Here is a 19533-nt window from a genome sequence, read left to right as displayed (position 1 = left end):
AAAAAAAAGATTTATTTATTTTATGTGAATTGGTGTTTTTCCTGTCCGTGTGAAGGTGCTGGATTCCCTGGAGCTGGAATTATAGACAGTTATGAGCTCCCATGTGGGTGCTGGGAATTGAACCCAGGTCTTTTAGAAGAACAGTTAGTGCTTGTAACTGCTGAGCCATCGCTCCAGTCCCCTGTATTCACTTTTAGTAACTCAAAGAAAAATTCATTTCACAGTTGGGGAAAGTCAACACATTTTACTTAATCTTTAAACAGTAAAAACAAAATTTTACAACAAAATTGACTTGTAAACTTAAAATAGCTTTTGAGTATATTAGGTACCATAGGCCTCCCTCCTTAGGCTCCTATTGATTATGGCTCCATCTGCTGGTAGTAAAGAGAAGAGATCTTAAAATTTGAATTTTGAATTCTGGACATTCCCTGGAATGGCGACTCACATAGTTGTTATGGACGAAACCTTAGCATACCCTATGATACATCTGTATCCTCGCATATATTTGATACAAACACATGCAAACATGTTGGTATACAGTGAAATAAGAAGAACATATATTTTAGTGTTTACAAATGGGCAAGCCAAGTTAGAGAGTTTAAGCCATGTGCCTGGCCTCTCAGATGGATGGAGAACTAACCTAGCCTCGTGCTTGCTTGTACAGCTTGACTGGTTAGTATGGGATTCCTATTTTTCAGATTTATTTTACTTTATATTACATGTATGGGTGTTTTGCCTGCATGTTATGTCTGTGCACCACTTGCTTGGCCTGTGCCCACACAGGCTAGAAGAGAGCATCAGAGCACCTGAAACCAAAGTTACAAATAATTGTGAGCCATCATGTGGGTGCTGGGAACTGAACTTAGGTCCCCAGGGGAGCAGTGTAACCGCTGAACCATCTCTCCAGCCCCAGTATGAGACTCTATGTGAAGCATTACAGATCTATTTTGGTGCACTATGTGTCGGTGATTTCGATGAAGGTTTTTTTTTTTTTTTTTTTTTTTTTTTTTTTTTTTTTTTTTTTTTTTTTTTTTGGTTATTCAAGACAGGATTTCTCTGTATAGCCCTGACTGTCCTGGAACTCACTCTGTAAACGAGGCTGATCTCGAACTCAGAAATCCGCCTGCCTCTGCCTCCCAAATGCTGGGATTAAACGCGTGCACTACCACTGCCCAGCAATCCTTCCCAATTTGATCCTTAATCAAGAAAACTCTCCATAGACTTGCCTCCAGGCAATCTAATGGACACTTTATTTCTTCAATTGAGATTCCATCTTCCCATATGATACCATCTTATATCAAAGTGACAAAAAACTAATTAGCATACCAAGTTAATACAAAAATGATGTAAATGGCTTTAAAACAGGCTTTACTGTAAGAATGACCTTAGACCAGATCCCAGCAATGCTAACTATGACTGGCTATCAATGTGAAGACCTACTAGATATTTGTCTCCCTCTTTAAAAGTGAGGAAAATGATGTCTACTCTGTAAAGTTGTTAATTTAAATAAAATATTTAAAAATCCCTAAGGTCTGAGGTGTAAGTGAATGGTAGGTTCAATTCTTAGCCCCAAGAAAAACCAATTCGACTTAGTACAGTCTCAACACATACTTGATGCTCAACAAATGGTGTAATAAAACAGCTCTGTAAATAGGGTCAAAAGAAAGGGATGAAGTTTGTTCATTGGTAACTTTAGATTTGTTATGTCCCAGAGCACTGGGGAAACTGTACTGCTTACAAACAAATCACACCTGAGATGTTTAGGAAAACAATGTCAGATTCTGTAAACATAAAATGGTGGTGTCTGAGATCTGCAGAGCAAGAAGCTGGACTCCAATACAGGGTCACATTCTGGAACAGAAGATCGAGCAGATGGTTTGTGATCATTTAGTAAAGATGATAGTGGTTGCTAGAGCTAACGTGGGTTTACTAAGAACAAGTCCCAAACACCCCGATTCTCATTTAAATAGTCTTGCATGACTTATAGCATATAGAAATGTCATTTCAGCAAAGTCTCTTGATTGTCTCGTGGACTAATGGTAAAATATAAGCTCAGTGATAGTACTCTGGAGCTTGCAGTTAAATGGCAATCAAAGCCAGTTGAGCAATGTCAGTTATCTGGATGGGGTTCTCTTGTGGAATACTACTTTCCCATTTAAAGTTTTAAGTAGGAATTTCAAAAAGAGCACTGAGTAAGTGCCTTGACCCACAGCAAATGACCCACAGTTGGGAAGAGCAGTAAGTACAACAGATGAGTGGATCAAGATTTAGAATACCATGGTTATCTTTGAGGTCTCATAGATGCTAAAGCCATGTCCAGTGTAGGATTCTGTGTTCTGTTTATGCACTTAGAGTGTCCAGGTGCTGCTGCACACTGGGTGGGAAAGAATGAAGTGGATTCTGGAATGGGTGGGTCAGCAGGATCTCAGCCTGGCGTGGCTTGGGGCAGGGGACTTCTCTGAAGGATTTCAGCGTTACAGCTCTTTTAGATAGTATTCAGTGAAACAGCTCTCTTACAGATATTCTGCAAAACAGCTTGTGCGTATATTTTATTTGGGGTGAACAAGGGCTGTATAAACCTTGGAAAGTGGGAAGAGGCTGAATGTACCTTGTTTAAGGCTTAAGGGACTTGGAATACCTCATTTGCATGGAGAGACATCCCAGCTGCTTGTTTACCAGGCAAGTTCTTATCTGGAGAAAGGAAGTTGAACCTGTAATTTCACCCAGGAGTGACATTCTTCAGGAAGCAGATGTGTGGGTCAGGCTTCTTAGATAAAGTCAGGTGGAGAAGAAGAGGCCCCACTGAAAATGGGGTCCTCCATTTTGCTCAGAGCTCAGGGGGCTGTCCAGCCATGGTAGGCTATGACCTTAATAGCAGGCTTTCCCAACACAGTGTGACAGTCTCTCCCTGCTACCTGTGGATCAAAGTCTAGAACTCTCAGATACCTCTCTAGCATCACATCTGCCTGCATTACCTAATAAAGTCCCCAAATGAAGGTTCTCCTTAAGAAAAGTTGCCTTGTAGACCAGGCTGGCCTTGAACTCATAAAACAGAGTGAGTTCTAGGACAGCCAGGACTACACAGAGACACTGTCTCAAAAAAACAAACAAACAAACAAAAAAAAGTTGCCTTGGTCATAGTGTCTCTCTTTACTGCAATGAAGCCTTAAGACAATAAGCAAAATAATGAAGGATGAAAACTTTAAGTTCAAAAGCCTGGGTAAGAAAGGAAATCTGATTTGGTAAAAATGCAAGTAAAAATGAATAGGTGGCTTAGTAAATTCTGAGCTCATTTTTACTCATTCACCCATATTTACTCATTCATTCATTCACAAATGTCTTTTAAACATGTTCTCTGTCACACCCTTCTTTGACATTAGGGAGACAGTAGTGACTGAAATCATTAGGATTCCCTACCTTCATAAGAACTTACCTTCTTACCTGTGAACATTTGCACAGATGATGAAGATAAGAACCTTGCATTACCATTTATTTGCATGTGCATTACATCTAGCTCATGCTGAGTAACAGTTTCACTGTTATTTAATAATACCCTGCTCTTGATAGCTGCATTTCACACCTGGGTCATTACTTTTGCTTGAATAACATAGTCTGGTCAAATGAATGTCACTCGAGTGATAAGAGACAGCAACTGTATTGTAAGATAGCTGATGGAAGGTGGATCAATGACAGAAGCAGAGCCTAGACGGAAGCATTATGAATCTCCCTGCTCTGCAGGAAGGCATGCAGGCTTAATCTCTGCTGCTTTCAGAATTAATGACTGATGACTTGAACGCTAATTTCTAGTGAGTATCAAACTCCCTGGGAAGGTTTCTTGGCCTGTGTGTTCAAGGGGCGGGAGGGGGTGCAGGGCTGAGTATCCCTCTTGTCTCATCCACCACTAAATCCCTAACTCCAGTAATTGTGCCTGGTATCCCCTGGGCTCCCACCACATATTTGTTGAGTGAATAAGGGAAAGAAGAGACTCAGTTCATGGCTAAGCATTATCCTAACCTGCTGGGCCCCAGAAATGCATGTCTATTTGGTATCTTGTAAAGATAATCTATAAATTTTAAAATGTTAACTTTAATCTGTCTCCATCATAAAGAGTCTGGAGGGGGAATACGTGATTAAAAGTAGATGTAGGAGGCCAGAATGGTTTCTTTTACTACATTCTAACAGCTCCAAGTTAATTAAAGCACTTTTCTCAGGAGACATTGAAGAGGCCATTTTGGGATGTATTTGAAATCGCTCAAGTATGCTTGTGCAAGCATGAACTATAGAAACTCAGCCCCATTATATTCTTGAGATCTCTTCCATAATTCTGACCCACACAGGACAGCTTTCTGTCATCTTAAAGACAATCTCAGAGTTTGCCATTTAATGCCTAAGTGTAAGTGCTTGCTTCATTGAGACAAGTTTTTTTTTTTTTTTTTTTTTAAATAAAACTTCCTTCTGCCCCTTGTATTTTTTCAGGTAACCCATTGTGAAACGAATAGAACCCATAGAAACCCATTGTGGGATGAATTGCTCCATTGCCTGACTCGCTGAGACACTAGTTGGAAGGGAGAGTTAATGACGTAGCAGCTTGTCATCCATTTCGTCTGCTTTGTCCCTACCATCTGTGGGTCCCCTCTGGAATGCTCCAATGGGCATGGAAATTAATTTCCTGTCAGCAGCCAATTAAGACAGACCCAATTCTTTATCCCACACACCCAACTCAGGCATTGTAGCCTTTTTTACACCCTGCCAGTTTGGCTAGGCAAATGAACACAGTTGAGTCTTTGAATGCAGTGAAATGGTTATTAACTGTTGAATGACTGAACTCTTGGGCTCTAGCAGCCTTCTTGGTTCAAGTTCCAAAGACTGCCAGGACCATGGGTGCCGATCTATGATGTGCCCATGTGTGACAAGACTTGCCATATGAGAACATGAGGCTCCCAGAGATGCTTATGTTTCATATGAATAACAGTGCGACATCTGGAGCATTCTTATATGTTTAGAAGTGTGTGTTGTTTTCTAGAGTTTGGAGGTAATTGGGACTCCAGTATTTCATTTTGTTACCCCCTATGTGGTACCATTAATCTCAATTATCTATAAATCTAGGCCATGACAGCCCAAATTGATGTGACTAAGTGAAAATGTTTATGCTCTTGTAAAGAAAAAAATATATATGATGTACACTTTCTTTGATCGTAGCCTCTCACATAGAGCCAATGAAGACAATTCCACAAATATCTAAGACTTTGGCAGTTCCCATTTAAGAGCCAAAGCCGTTTCTCTGGTGGCATGGTTTATTTAGCATACTGGAATAACTCATTGCTGATACTGTTTTGCTTTGCTTGTACAGTGACAATTACTGACAGATAAGTAGGCGCCCTGCACAGGAGGCGGGTGAAATGTGAATTTAGTGTAATTATTTTAGTTCCCTCAAACATGTTAACTAATAAGAGCTGTAGAAATCAAAGCTAAGCACTGCCTAAGAAGGTACTTGTTAAGTACCTTCTCTTCTCCCAGCTGAAATCAGAGAACCCTCTTGTTTATTTCACCTTTTAGCATTCTGTTTGCAGAGGAAGCCATATGACACTTGGGGGGGGGGGAATCCCTCCATTTTCACAAACTGCATATGGAAAGTTGTTTTTTCTTTTTCTTTTTCTTTTTTCTTTGTTCAGTGGCAATGGCCTTTAGATTATCACCCATCCTTTCATTCAGCAAATATTTATTAAACAGGTCTGTTGTAGGCACAAGATTGTATGAATCTACCTTCAAGGGACTCGTAAGAATCTGCATGTCCCATCTTGTCTTTAAATGGTTCATCAGGGATGTTAGCAAAAGGCATGTAGTAAGAGATAATTAGCTCATTGAGGACTGAAACAATTCTTCCCTCATATGCATTAAATAGATGTGGATTCTGACATGCTGAGCAGAAACTGCTCCTCCTGGAGAACCCAGTTTAAGAGCTAGAAAGAATCTGTTTCCTCCTCCTGAGCTGTCTTCCTTCTCCTACTTTGATGCTCAGTGTGGTCCTTAACCAGCAGTATCTGCATCTTGGTGAGACATACAGATGCTAGCTAAGTCCCTACCCTTGACCCACTAGATCAAAACCTGCCTTGGTACCAGATCCCCAAGGGATCATTTTTGCACTGAAACTTGGAAATTACCTATCTGCTCTCATTGTCTCTCGAGTCTCTTTATGTATGTACACTGTCTAAGGATCTTAAAATACAGATGGCTGGGACCCACTGTGGTTTTATATTATCAGAGTTTGCATTTGTGCCAAACTCTCAGAAGATTCAGGGGCTAGCTGTTGAGATTATCCTTGTAATCCACTAATATCAGGGATTATCAGGAGAAAGAGAAAATAAGACATCCAACTGTTGAGAGATGGCTTGAACCTGTGTTGTTTTGAAAACTTGTGATGAAATTAGTTTTGCTACCCACTAGTCCATTCACTTGTGAAACTGAATTTGCTAGTGGGATAAATGTAAACTCAGGTGGAGGTGTTCAGGTTGGCTTTCCTTTGCCTGTATCACCATGAAACTGTTCCCTGGAATAGAATGGCTGTCAGGAGGAATGGGCCCGTACCAGGTGACGGTTTACACTAGTCTGCTGTCCCTGCATCGGTACAGCAGGAAGAAGTTAGGATGTTCTATCCAGCATGCTCAGCCACTTGGCATGGAGCTGTCTGAGGAAATGCAGTATTGAGAGATTTGATCCATGGTACACATGTGCAGCAACAGCATTCAATCCAGTGCTACTAACTGGGGGCTTCTAAGACTTTAGGAATATGAAGACTAGGGATTGGGGGAGGGGTGATGAGTTAAGGAGTAAGTTTGGAATAAGGTAGTCGAGTCTTTAATGTCTTATCAAGGAGTCGGGATTCTTTTCCTGTCATGAACTTGTTTTCAAGTATAATTGTCCTTATCACAATGTGTGTGCTTTCTTTTTTACTTTTAGGATTAAGCACGAAAACATTGTTGCCTTAGAAGACATCTATGAAAGCCCGAATCACCTTTACCTGGTCATGCAACTGTAAGTACCTGGCATGTTTGATGAGTGTTGAGCGTTATGAACCCCAGAACCTAACAAAGGGATGCTGTGGACTGTGTGAGGCAAGAAGAGATGATAGTGATGTCTGTGGGGCATCAAGAGCAAAGATGTCCCCGCATGGGGCACACAGTCATCTTTAGGCCTGACTGGACCCATTCTGATCTGTTAAATCCTCATTGGGCTCCATGCTACTATTGTGCCTTGTCTCTCTGGCTGTCTCATGCACCAAGGCCAAATGTTGCCTAAAGACACTTCAGTGGACCCAGGATGAGGAATACTTTGCTCCCATCTCTAGGAGAGACTCCCACCGCTGTCTTCATTTCCAGGAAGGCCCGGGAGGAAAGCAGATGGCAGCTGTGTGCTCTGTCCTCTCCCTCTGGTGCATAGATAGATTAACTTACTGAAGTCAAATGGCAACATTGCCACCTCCATTTTAGATTGCTCCTGTAATCTGCAAACACCTCAGATTTCACAAAGAGGGAGGAAGTGAGCCTATCAGATAGAGATGACTTATACATGTATCTTGTTTTGTTTTGTTTCTAAGGTGAAATTATCTTTCTCACCACATAAATGTTTCACGTTGTATTTGTCAGGAACATCCCATTCAGTATTTATTAGAATTAAGTATTAGAAATCTCTCGGAATGTTAGGCCATCTCCATGACCTGCATAGGTAAATGCTGGGACACCACATTACTGAGTCCTGTGACTGAGAGGACTTTTGTTGAAGATCAAAATATAGACAATGAATTCGATTGTTGATGGATGAGGGTCAGACTTTGAACTGCCAAAGATGTGCTTTGAGGAGTTGATGGCTAGGCTAAGCCAATAAATGGTTTTTCATGTGTTCTCTTCTTGTGGGTGTTTGACTGACTTTATCTCTTGGAGAACATTTTGCTACAAGAAGTACCCAACAGTTCATTTCTTCATTATTTATAGTGTTTTAGAATATTTTCATGGGTGATGCTGTTTTGAGTAAATAATTTAGAGTGTCCTATTTGGAGGCATCTGTTTGATTTTCTCTGACATAAGCAGTAAGTTGGGTTAAGCAGCTGTTTTATTAACTAGTTTAGAATGGACTGTCCAGTGACGCAAGGATCTTTCTTAGTCCTGTGCCCTGTTGTTAGCTGTATATATCACACATCTCTGCTTTTCTTTCTTATCAAGTAATTACTATCCCCAGACTTAGAGACAGACACTAAAAATGCTTGTGATTTTGTCTTGTGTAGTGTCTACTCCCTAAAGATATAAATGAGTCATTTTCAAATATTGATTGCCCAGTGGGAAGAATATAACATTTTGGTGATGAGCTAAAGCTCTATAAAATGTCAGCTTTTTAGCTGACTCCAAGGCTCCAAGATGCGTAATACCAGAGCCAGAACCCAAAGGTCTGTTCATTTCTTTATTTCCAGTTTGTGTGTGTAGAAATACATCATGTATCACTTGAAGTACCCAAAGATGGAACCTCAGCAGTGCCACTGACTAGTTGGGTGGATTTGGGCAAATGACCAGGCCCCGCTGGGGACCAGTTTCTATAATGGGCAAAAGAGAAGATGGCAATGTCTGCTTTAGAGGTGGGGTGGGGAACATGAGGGAAGTGAACAGGTCCTTGGTACGTGCAGTGTCCTTGTGGACTTCCAAACTGGTTCATTAGGATGTCTCTGCAGATGCTCTTCAGATGTTAACAAGATAAAGTCTGAATAGACCTCAGTTTTACTTCTCTAAACAGCCTGGCTGTGTGCTCACTAGCCAAAGCAGAGGTAGGGAGGGGTGGGCATGGGAACAGCCATGCCTGAGCTTAGCCCAAAGCCTGGAGAGCCTGTGGTTGGCACCGATACTCTGCTTGTCAGCTGACAACATCTTCTCTTGCTTGCTGTCACAGAAAGCTCCATTAACATGGACCATACTTCTGAGACATCTTAGTATCTCAGAGAGCAGTTCTGCAGGAACAAACTAACCTTTGGCAGGAGCAATGGGTAGATTTGTCAGTAAATCAGCCACGAAAGCATGATCTAAATGTGATGGATGTTTGGGATTATCTAAAGAACAAAGCTGTGTCTCTACACAGTTGAGCAGTTTAGAAACACTGGATATGCCAACAAGGGTGTGTTAACTTGTCCCCACTCATGTATCTTTGGTTTTCATTACTCTTTTAGAAGTCAATTTTATTGAAGTATAAACTTCAGTTTTATTGAAGTGTAAATTAAATACAGAATATATTGCATTTAATTGAATTGGACATCTCGGGGATCAACAAAACACCACAATTTCTGACACCTCCCCCCAAAAGATTTCTTTCCTTGTGTCCCTTTCACTAAACCATATCCAGTCAATGATTTAACTTTCACTAGAGGTTTTTGGGGTTTTTTTTTTTGTTTTTTTGTTTTTTTGTATTCTAAAATATAGAAATGGAGTGATGTAGTATGTATTCATTTGTGTCTGGCTTAATTCACTCATAGGGATATCTTATATTCAGGGCCTTGTTGAAGAAAACTTTAATTTTCTCAATTGCTTTGGTAGCTTAGTCAAAAATCAATTGTCTGGGTCAGCAAGATGTCTCAGTGGGTGAAGGCCCTTGCTGACAAGCCTGACAACTTGAGTTCAAACCTTGGGTCCCACATGGTGGGATGAATGAGTCAACCTGACAAGTTGTCTTTTGCACTCTGGAAGTGTGCTAATGATATATATATTCCTCTCTGTCTCTCTCTGTCTCTGCTTGCCTCTCTGTCTCTCTAGGTCTCTCTGTCTCTCTTCCAAATAAATAAATATATAAATAATATTTTAGTCAAAATATTGCTTGGCCATGTTTCTGCACTCATCGTTCTATGTATCTATCTCTGTGTCAATATTATACAATGTCACAACTCTAAAGCACATCTTAGTTTAGATAGAATAATGCTCTTATTCCATTTATTATTTTATAAAATAGCTTTGGCATTCTTCAAATAGAATGTTCTTATAAATTTTTAAATAAAAATCTAAAAACATTGTGGAAATCTTGTTTGGAATTGCATGGAATCTAAATAAAAATTTGGGAACAATTGAATTAATTTGAGCTTTGATTCATAAGCACACTCTATTTCTCTATTTGGATCATTTATTAGTTTAGGTCTGTAACTTTATGGTTTTCAGAATGTGGGTCTCCCATCTCTTTGCTCAGTTCAATCTGAAATCTTTCATTTTGTCAGTCCTGTGTGACAGGATGTTATTTCACTTCTCCAGTTCCTTGCTACTGGGTAAAGATAAGATGAGCGTTTATAAGTGATTCCCATAGTAGTTCAAGTAGTTGTTTTATGTAATTTTTAAATCATTTTTCTTCACTAATTCTTGTTATTTCCCAAAGAATTTTATGTAGTAGGACTTTGATAGTTTAGTTTGAAATATCAAGTATTTTTAAAGGTAATATTACATGTCTTTGAAATAGCTTTGGTTGTGTATTTTGGGAATTCTAATAAACAACTCTGATCTTTCATCTCTTTCAATATGTTAATAGTTTTTTGACAGTTGACATGACAAGAAGGAAGAAGAAAAGGCAGTGACAGAAACCCTGCATTGGACTACAGTATCATCAGAAAGACTTCACCTTGATGGGTGTCTTGTAGGCTCTGTAATTATTTCTGTCATTGTATTGGGTTTTATTAGCCAGGGCTTGGTAGCTTTTGCTCCTGAGGTTGGTTGTATTAGTTTTGGGGTCTGGATCAGCAGAAAGTAGTTTTGTTCTTTTGGTTTTTGTTTGCTTGTTTGTGCTTGCTTTCATTTTTGACTCACTTGAAAGCCTTGGTTTCTAAATATGTAGGATTTACAATACAGCATTAGGGAGTACTGGATTTCACAATGTTTGTAGCTGAGAGGATTTTGGTTTCCTAGGAAACATCTTCCTCAACACTGAGACTCTTCAGCGCCCTAACTCTATTGCTTTTCTAATTGCTATCTTGATTATGAAGGTGGAGGATATTTGTCCTATGCTGCTATAAGAAAGAGTAGTTGTCTAGGTGGTGTTTATTTACACTTTATTTGGGTTTTGGATAAATACATTTTTCCGGAGTACTATTTGGAAATAATTCTTCTATGGATAGTAAAAGTGAGATCACACTGATTTATAATTTATAGATGAGAAATCCACTTAAGTTTATTTCTCATCAATGTTTGCTGGTAGATTATCAGCCCTGCATTTGTAAATGATAAAGGGTGCCTCCCTTTTCCTTTCCTCATCATATTTATGGTGGATTGAGTAAACTGAGAGCTGATACAATAAAGTATACATTTAAAAGGCTGTGGGTAAACTGCTTGCCATGCAAGCATGAGCACCTGTGTTCATATTCCCCAAGCACACATAAGGCTAGATACAACAGCACACATCTGTAATCCATATGTTTCTACTTTGAGATGACCAATGGAGACAGAATTCAAAGAAGCTTGTAGCCCAGCTAGCCTGGCATATACCTACCTCAAAATAGAAGGCAAGAACTAACACTAGAGTTTCTTCTTTCATCTTAACACATGCATCATGGCATGCACAGACCCATGCTCATGTGCACATATACATAAATGCATACTTACACATACACTAAACAAAGAAAATAATACGTTAGAAGCACTTTTGTAGGAAAGAGATTGAATTGCTATTTTTATTTACCACCTTTTCAATAAGGCTTTAGGTTCCACACATGGGTAACTCCCGGATCTCTCTTTCCGGTATAGAACTACTCAACAGTCTCACTTTGCTGTGTAATAAGTATCATTCGGAGGTCCCTCAAAATCTGATGTTGTCTCATCTTAGCAACCAGCAGCTCCCCTCCTTCAATTTCTTGGATTCAAAACCTGTAGTTATCCTACACTCATATTTGTACCCAACAAACTCACCCACACATTGTTACCAACTATACAATATCACAGCTTTTTCCTGGGCCCAGAGGACTGCCTTTCTTTCCCCACCTTAGCACTGAACTGTTGCCTTAGGGTGCTAACCAGACTCTTGCTGAAGATGTCCATTGACTTCCTACATCTATGTCCATTGCCTTTGTCTCTACAAAGAGTTTGCACAGCCCCCAGAACTGCATCAGCCCTGACCCACTGTAACATCCCTGACCTCTTAGCTCACTTCCTCTTGCTTTCATCCAGCTGCATCCAGACCAGATTCTTTGGTGTTCCTCAAGTGATCTGAGCTTACCACTAGTAGAGATCATCTATCTATCTATCTATCTATCTATCTATCTATCTATCTATCTATCTATCTATCTATCTATCTATCTATCATCTGTCTATCTCTATCTATCATCTGTCTATCTCTATCTATCTATCTATCTATCTACTATCATCTATCTATCCATCTATCTATAATCTTGTGTGCACATACATTACATGTGAAGGTTAGAGGACAACTTTCAGGAGTCAGCTCTCTTTTTCCACCATGTAGGGCCAAGGATTTCAACCAGGTTATCAGGCTTGGTGGCAAGCCTTTACCACCTGAGCCATTTCACTGGCCTTCCCTCAGATCTCTTGTGGAATGCAGGGGATGCTGGGACTTCTGCTAGGTGCCATTTTTTTTTTTTTAAAAAATGTATTCCACCAGCTCACTTGTATAAAGCCTCAGTTTCCTCCCTTAACTCCTACTGTAGCCAAGTTTATGCCCTACCTCTTCCCCCAACATCGTTTCTCTCTATAGCACTTTGCACCCTCAGAAAAGTTACCTTCTACCTTGTACCCTATGAGAATGGCACTTGTACACTATGTGGAACACTTAAAACATATTTGCTCTGTATTCAGCCTTCTTTTCAGATCATACAAATCTTTCACTTTGTAAATATTTGTTCAGAGGCTGGACAGATGGCTCAATGGTTAAGAACACTCTTGCTCTTCCAGAGGATCTGAGTTCTGTTCATGGCACCCATATTGGGCGGCTCACAAGTGCCTGTAACTCCAGCTTCAGGGAATCTGATGGCCTCTTCTGGAGGTACCAGTACCTATATGCATATACCCCTCCATAATACTAACACATAGTTAAAGGGAAAGAAATCATTAAAAATAAATTTTTGTTCAACTTAAATCACATAGAAAAGGGAATGGTGATTCATAAATATATCTTGTTTTCTTACTTAATATTTGCAATAAACTTCAGAAGTTGTATATTACAATTTTACATGGAGAAACTGACCAGAGAGATTGAATCATTTGATTAAGGCAGCAAGTAACCCACTATGTACTCTTGGCCAGTGTAGTATAATGTTCTGGTGATGTATTTGATGTAGGTACTACTAATGTAAATAATTGATTTTACCTAGAAAACCATATTAATTATGATTCAATAAATATTTTAAAAGCATAGAAGAAAGATTATTTAATACTAGTATAGGAATTTACCTGAATAATATCATTCCATTCACAATTACTCTGTTTTGTTTCCTCATGTAATTTGTAAAAAAAATAATGACTAAGAATGATTTTTGTCAATATGGTGATTAGATTTGTTATGATTACTCTAGGTGAGATCCAAATATTTTAACATTTATTTCATCCCATGATAGCAAATATGTATAATAGAACAAGATACCTGCTGAGATTGAAAAATCTAAGAATTAAACACATACTCTTTGAAGAATAATCATTTGGTTCTCAAGTAGCCCAGGACATGAAAATATATATGCAATTTTCAGGAGAAAATGTGTTTTATCTACTGTGCTGGTTTGTGTAGGTGTTTTGGGGGTGGGGTCACCAATGTTAGCTTTCATGGGGGTATTGCATTCATAATTTATACCCTGTGTTCCCAAAGGTATTTTTAATTAGAACACATTATCACTCTCAATAGAAAGCCTTCAGTATGTAAGTAGCCAAGCATAATAATGAAGGAAAATTGTGTTTCTGAATATAATACCTTAATATATTTACATATAAATTACTGAAATCTTATCTTCATTCACCACAGACAGTTAATTAAGAACTCAGTAAGACTGTAGTTTCTGTTCAGTATTAGGAGAGTATGTAGGAGGTTCTGTGGCATAAGACATAGATAATCATCTTCAGCAGGTCTTTTTGTAGAGAGGCAATAAGCCACCATGACTGCTTCCTTTAAGAATTGTGCCCTGTGCTCCAAGAGGAGACCTCCCTCCATGGAGGGTGGTTACGATTAGGGGCTGAGAGATGTGCCTATGCTCCTGGCACCTGGCAGAAGATCTAGTTCAAACAGAAGCATTATGAAGGAGCCTGTCAGACAGAGTCCAGTCTGTGAGTGGCCAAGCCTGTGTGACGCTGAGTCTGTAAGAGGTTGAGCCTGTGAGGGAGGGACTAGTCTACAGGGGTTGGTCTATGAGCAGCTTTGTACTTCGGGGCTTCAGCTTGGCTGGGTTGGGGGAGTTGTGGAACATCTTGGTAGGAAATTATATCTGGAGACTCTGTCAGATGCCAGCTTGGTACTTCTGGCTACCATCACTCCCCAGGATTGAAGAAATACTGCTGGGATATAAAGGCTTAGAAAGTTGCAAAGACAAAAACCAAAATGGTCCAATATAATCTTGAACAAGTGTTATTAGGCTCAACTATATGGCATTGCTGGTATACAGTCATGCTTTCTTTTATCTTTTTTAATACAAGAATTTATAGTTATAATGTCTTTAAATCTGGGGCTTAAGGCTGAACTTAAGACCTCATTCTTGCTAGATAGGAACTCATCACTCAACTATATACTTTAAGCAGTATAAACAACTATATACTTTAAGCAGTATAAACATCTTCTTTAAAAGATTTTTTAAATACTGATTCATGTGTGTGTGTGTGTGTATGTGTATATGTGTGTGTGTGTGTGTGTTTGCATGTGCGCCTGTTTGTCTATCGAGTACTATGCCCACGTGGTGCCCTGTAGAGGCCAGAATAGAACACTGGATCCTTGGACCTGGAATTACAGGCAACTGTAAGCCACCCACGTGGGTGCTGGAAATCAAACCTAGGTCCCCTGCCAGGACAGCAAATACTTTTAGATGCTGAACCACCTCTCCAGCCCCAACATCTTACATGGTTTTTGCTCCAAGCCATACAGTCTGATGGCTGTGCTTTTATTTAAATTTATCTCTCAGTTTTTCTTGTTATTTCTTCCATGGCCCTCTGGTTGTTTGAGAGTATTCTGCTTAGTTTCTATATTTGTGAAATGTCTAGTTTTTCTTCTGTTGACTTCTGGTTCCTGTCCCTTGTGAGGGAAAAAGATACTGTGCAGGATGTCAGTCCTTTAAAAATTTCCTAACCTAGCCGGGTGATGGTGGTGCATGCCTTTAATCCCAGCACTTGGGAGGCAGAGGCAGGCGGATTTCTGAGTTCAAGGCCAGTCTGGTCTACAGAGTGAGTTCCAGGACAGCCAGAGCTACACAGAGAAACCCTGTCTCGAAAATACAAAAAACAAAAACAAAAACAAAAACAAAAACCCCAAAACAAACAAACAAACAAAAAACAAACAAACAAAAAAACCAATTTACTTATTTACTAACCCTTGTTTTGTAGCCTAACCCATGGCTTACTCTGGAGAATATCTCAGTTCTTCTTGAGAGAGAAAAGTGCTCCTACTGCTGCTGGCTGGAATGCATGTATATGTCAGGTCCTGTTGGTGGGAAGGCCTTGCATTTCTTTTGTGATATTCTGTTGTATTGTCCCATCTTTTACTGAAAGGGCAATGCTGAGGTCTCCTATTGTTGAGCTGTTTCTCTGTTTGGTTCTACTGATGATTGCCCCACATATTTCAGAATTCCAATGCTCATTCCTAGCTTGTTTATTTTAATTTTTATGTTGAATTAACCCCTTTGGGAGATACACTGCCATTGGTTAATTTGTCTCAGTTTTTAGTTTCCTGTCATTGTGCCTTGAAGATATTTTTTTTTTACTTTGAATACATTTTTATAGTACTTTTATAAATACTCTCTTCCCCATTTAACCCAGTCCATGTGACAAATATCTTTGACTACAAATTAATGTTATTTTAAATTGTGCAGTTTTAAAATGGCATGACTCTTTTGAAGGGTGGTGTTCTGAGGACCACAATCATGGCTTTGTGTTGGGCAAATGCTGCACCACCAAGCTGCAATACCACCACCACCCACCTCAGAAAAGATTCTACTATTATAGAAACCATCATGAACTTTCTAAAAGCCACATCTGACTGCTAGGTCTTGATTTTTGAGAAGCCATAAAAGTGCATAAGGAGAAGAAATGGGCTTGGTATAGAAAGCTTCAACATCACTAGTTTATTCACTTCGAGATTACACACGTCATCTGCTTCATCGAAGCACTCATGTAATAACCGACAGTCAGCAGGCTCAGATGTGTAAGCATGCAAAAATATGAAAGGGGTCACGCCTGACTTTGTCGTTTCCAGTTCCCTAGCAGACTGAAAACTTGGAGCTCATACACAGAGCACCTGCGGAGTGATAAATTTCGGAGCGTATTAGATTAAACATTCTGGTTTGAGATGCTCCAGGACAGACACTTCTGTGACGGCAGGCTCTGCTCGGACCCACCCAGTTTGCCCATGCTGTGCAGATTCCACAGCTGGGTCCCTACGGAGGCCATTCCCGCAGAGCATTCTCACAGAGCATTCCCCTTTCCATAGTTCTCCGCTCCTGCTTGTAAACCCTCTTCTGTCTGCTGAGCTTCACAGCTCTCTGAGCCTGCCACAGGCTTCTTACTGCTCTTCTACCACACAGCCCCCTGCTGTATCCCAGCACCTCCATTTGACTACCTTGTCACCCTTCATGGAAGCTGTCTACTCTGTTAGGCGTTCCCTGTAATTATTGTGTGCTGTAATCACCCCTGGAGACCCTGATCCCAGAGAGCTGGTCTCTGAGAAATTGTCTTTTTCTTGAAATTCTGCAACTTTCATCTGCACTTATCATTATGCATCATCTCATTCATTCATTCACTCACTCACTCAAGAAGTATTTTTTGAGCCCTTATCACATGCCTTGTGTGATTAGATGGGAGTCATGCAAGTATTTCTGCTCAGATGGAATGGTGTCATGGGACTCAGAAGCCCAAGAACTGAGAAAGTATCCCAGTGGAATGGCACCCTGAGACTCAGGAGCCCAGGGTCCACACAGCTCTGAGGTATGACAGTGACCCAGAGGAAGGGCACCCTGAGACTCAGGAACCCAGGGTCCACACAGCTCTGAGGTGAGACAGTGACCCAGAGGACCCAGTGAGACTCAGGAACTCAGGGTCCACACAGCTCTGAGGTGAGACAGTGACCCAGAGGAAGGGCACCCTGAGACACAGGAACCCAGGGTCCACACAGCTCTGACCGGAAGCCTCTTCAGCAGAGGTGTTGCGGCTCCCAGGGGAGGGTGTCCACAGCTGAGCTGAGGAGCTTAGGAGCCTCAGCTCTGCTCTTTCTTTTCACTTCTTCTCTTCTCTTCATTGTTTCTTCTTCTTCCATTTTTCCTTGTCTTCTTCCAATTAGAGAGTCACACCAGACAGGAAATCTCATGAAAAACATTTATTGGAGGGTCCAGTATGTGGAGGGATGAATCCAGGGATGGCTGCACTATGCTTCCAGGAGCGGGAAGCAGGGCACTGGACTAAGGGGCAGTGCTTGTATAGGATTTCTGAGGCGGTGGAGCTTCTCAGGGCAGAGATTTCCACAATGGGGACTGGTGAGATTTCAAGTCTTGAGTTTGGGGAGCTCAGGGATTGGTGGCTTTTTCTCACCCTCCTCTCTTTTCTTGCACTAGGTCCATGGGTGAGGGTGGGAAGTCCTTCCTGGCTTTTGCTAAGGCATCACCTCTGTGGCAGGGGCTGCTGTGGCAGGGGCTGCTAGGGCAAGGGTGGGGGCTGGAGAGGGCGTGCTACCACTGTGGACAGCTCCCGTGGGACAGCTCCTGCAGTGGTGTTTTACCAAGGATGTAGGGGAGGCAAGGAAGAAGGTGTAGCCACCATGGACAACTCTTGAGGGGCAGCTCCTGTTGATTCAGGAAAGGAGACCGGCCACCGTGGACAGCTCCTGCCATGGCTGCAGGCTGAAGAGACTTCCTGGTGCAGCCAATTTGAAATGAGCCACCATTTTGGACAGCTCCTGTGGGACCTTTTTTTTTTTTTTTTTTTTTTTAACTGCAGTGCCATAAGTTGGGACAGGAAGGAGGGGCCTGCCACTGCTTTGATGGCTTTTTGTGGTGCATCCTCAGGGATTATAAGGTAGAATATAATAATGAATAAATGATCTATACATATGAAGCTTACATAATGGGAGGAGAAAGAGACAGCAGTCAAACAGTAATTAATAAGTAATTCACTATGCACTGGGATCTACTAAAGTCTATTGAGAAAAATTGTGAGGGAGGGCAAAGCCTGGTGGGTAGATAATGCAAAAAGGCATGGTGACATCTGAGTGGAGAGACCTTTAAGAGATGACATGGTGCCATAGGAACAGCCTGTTCCAGGACTGTGATCCATGGAGCCAGCCAGAACCCAACCCCAACCTGGTTTTTAACACTTTTGATTTGTCATCTGAAAACCTTAATCATTTTAATCTTTACATTTCTGTTTCCTAAGTGAAGTCAGATTTGACAATGGGGCTCATGTTACAAAGGGATGGATACAAGTGCAGGGAGAGCTTGGGTCAATTGGTTGCATCTATTTTAATTACTTTTCTGTGGCTGTGATTAAAATACATGACCAAAAGCAGCTTAAGAGAGAAAAGGACCTGTTTTAGCTTACAAAGGAGATCCAGTCATGATGGCAGGAAAGGCAGGGTACTGGGAATGTGAGGCTGGCCTGGCAGTCTGCAAGCAGAAGGATCATGTTCATCCACACACAGGAAGCAGGGGTCAGGGGACAAGGAAGTGGGGACAGGCTCATACCTCAAAGCCAGCCTCTACTGACATACTTCCTCCAGCAAGTCTCTGCCTCCTAAAGGTTCCTTTACTCCTCAAACAGTGCCACTTACCAAGGACCAAGCATTCAAATATATGAGCTTATGGGGGACAATTTTCCTTCAAACTGGCACCCCAGATGTATACAACAGGACTACTCAAGTACCACAAAAGTTAAGGGACATGCCATCAAATGACAATTAAACCACATGAAAAGAAGAGTAAATCTTTACTGTCTGCTCTTGGACAAGAAGTCTACTTCTGTTCTTCTAATAGTTGGATTTAGTTACTGAAAATTTGAATTGGCAGAAGTTGTGCATGTTTATGGGGCATGATGTGAATTTTCTCAGTGCATGTATAAAATGTAATGGTCGCGTTCAGGTTGCTGGAAAAATCCAGAACCTCAAACATTTATTACCTCCTTGTTTTGAGAACATTCAAAAGGCACTCTGGTAGCTATACTTTGAAATTTATGGTTAACTTTGGTCAACCTTAGTTAGAAGTCATTTCTCCTATGCAATTGTACCCCATATCCTTCAGCCAGCCTCTCCCTCTCTGGATACCCTCCCCCAGCCTCTCCCTCTCTGGATGCCCTCCCCCAGCCTCTCCCTCTCTGGATACCCTCCCCCGGCCTCTCCCTCTCT

The 19533-nt window shown here is 40.9% G+C and overlaps 1 protein-coding gene across 5 annotated transcripts in view; it reads left to right on the top strand.

Annotated features, from left to right (window-relative positions):
• Positions 1-19533, top strand: part of Camk1d (calcium/calmodulin dependent protein kinase ID) — a 509557-nt gene that overhangs the window by 345779 nt on the left and 144245 nt on the right. For all 5 annotated transcript variants that reach the window (XM_031358638.1, XM_031358637.1, XM_031358639.1 and 2 more), the window contains one exon: positions 6958-7032. In XM_031358638.1, coding sequence (XP_031214498.1) covers positions 6958-7032 — 75 coding nt within the window. The remainder of the gene's footprint in view (positions 1-6957; positions 7033-19533) is intronic.

This window comes from Mastomys coucha, unplaced genomic scaffold, assembly GCF_008632895.1.
Source record: "Mastomys coucha isolate ucsf_1 unplaced genomic scaffold, UCSF_Mcou_1 pScaffold7, whole genome shotgun sequence".
Classification (NCBI taxonomy): Eukaryota; Metazoa; Chordata; class Mammalia; order Rodentia; family Muridae; genus Mastomys; species Mastomys coucha.
Note: the sequence above shows the minus strand (reverse complement) of the source record. Positions and strands in the feature narration are given on the sequence as shown.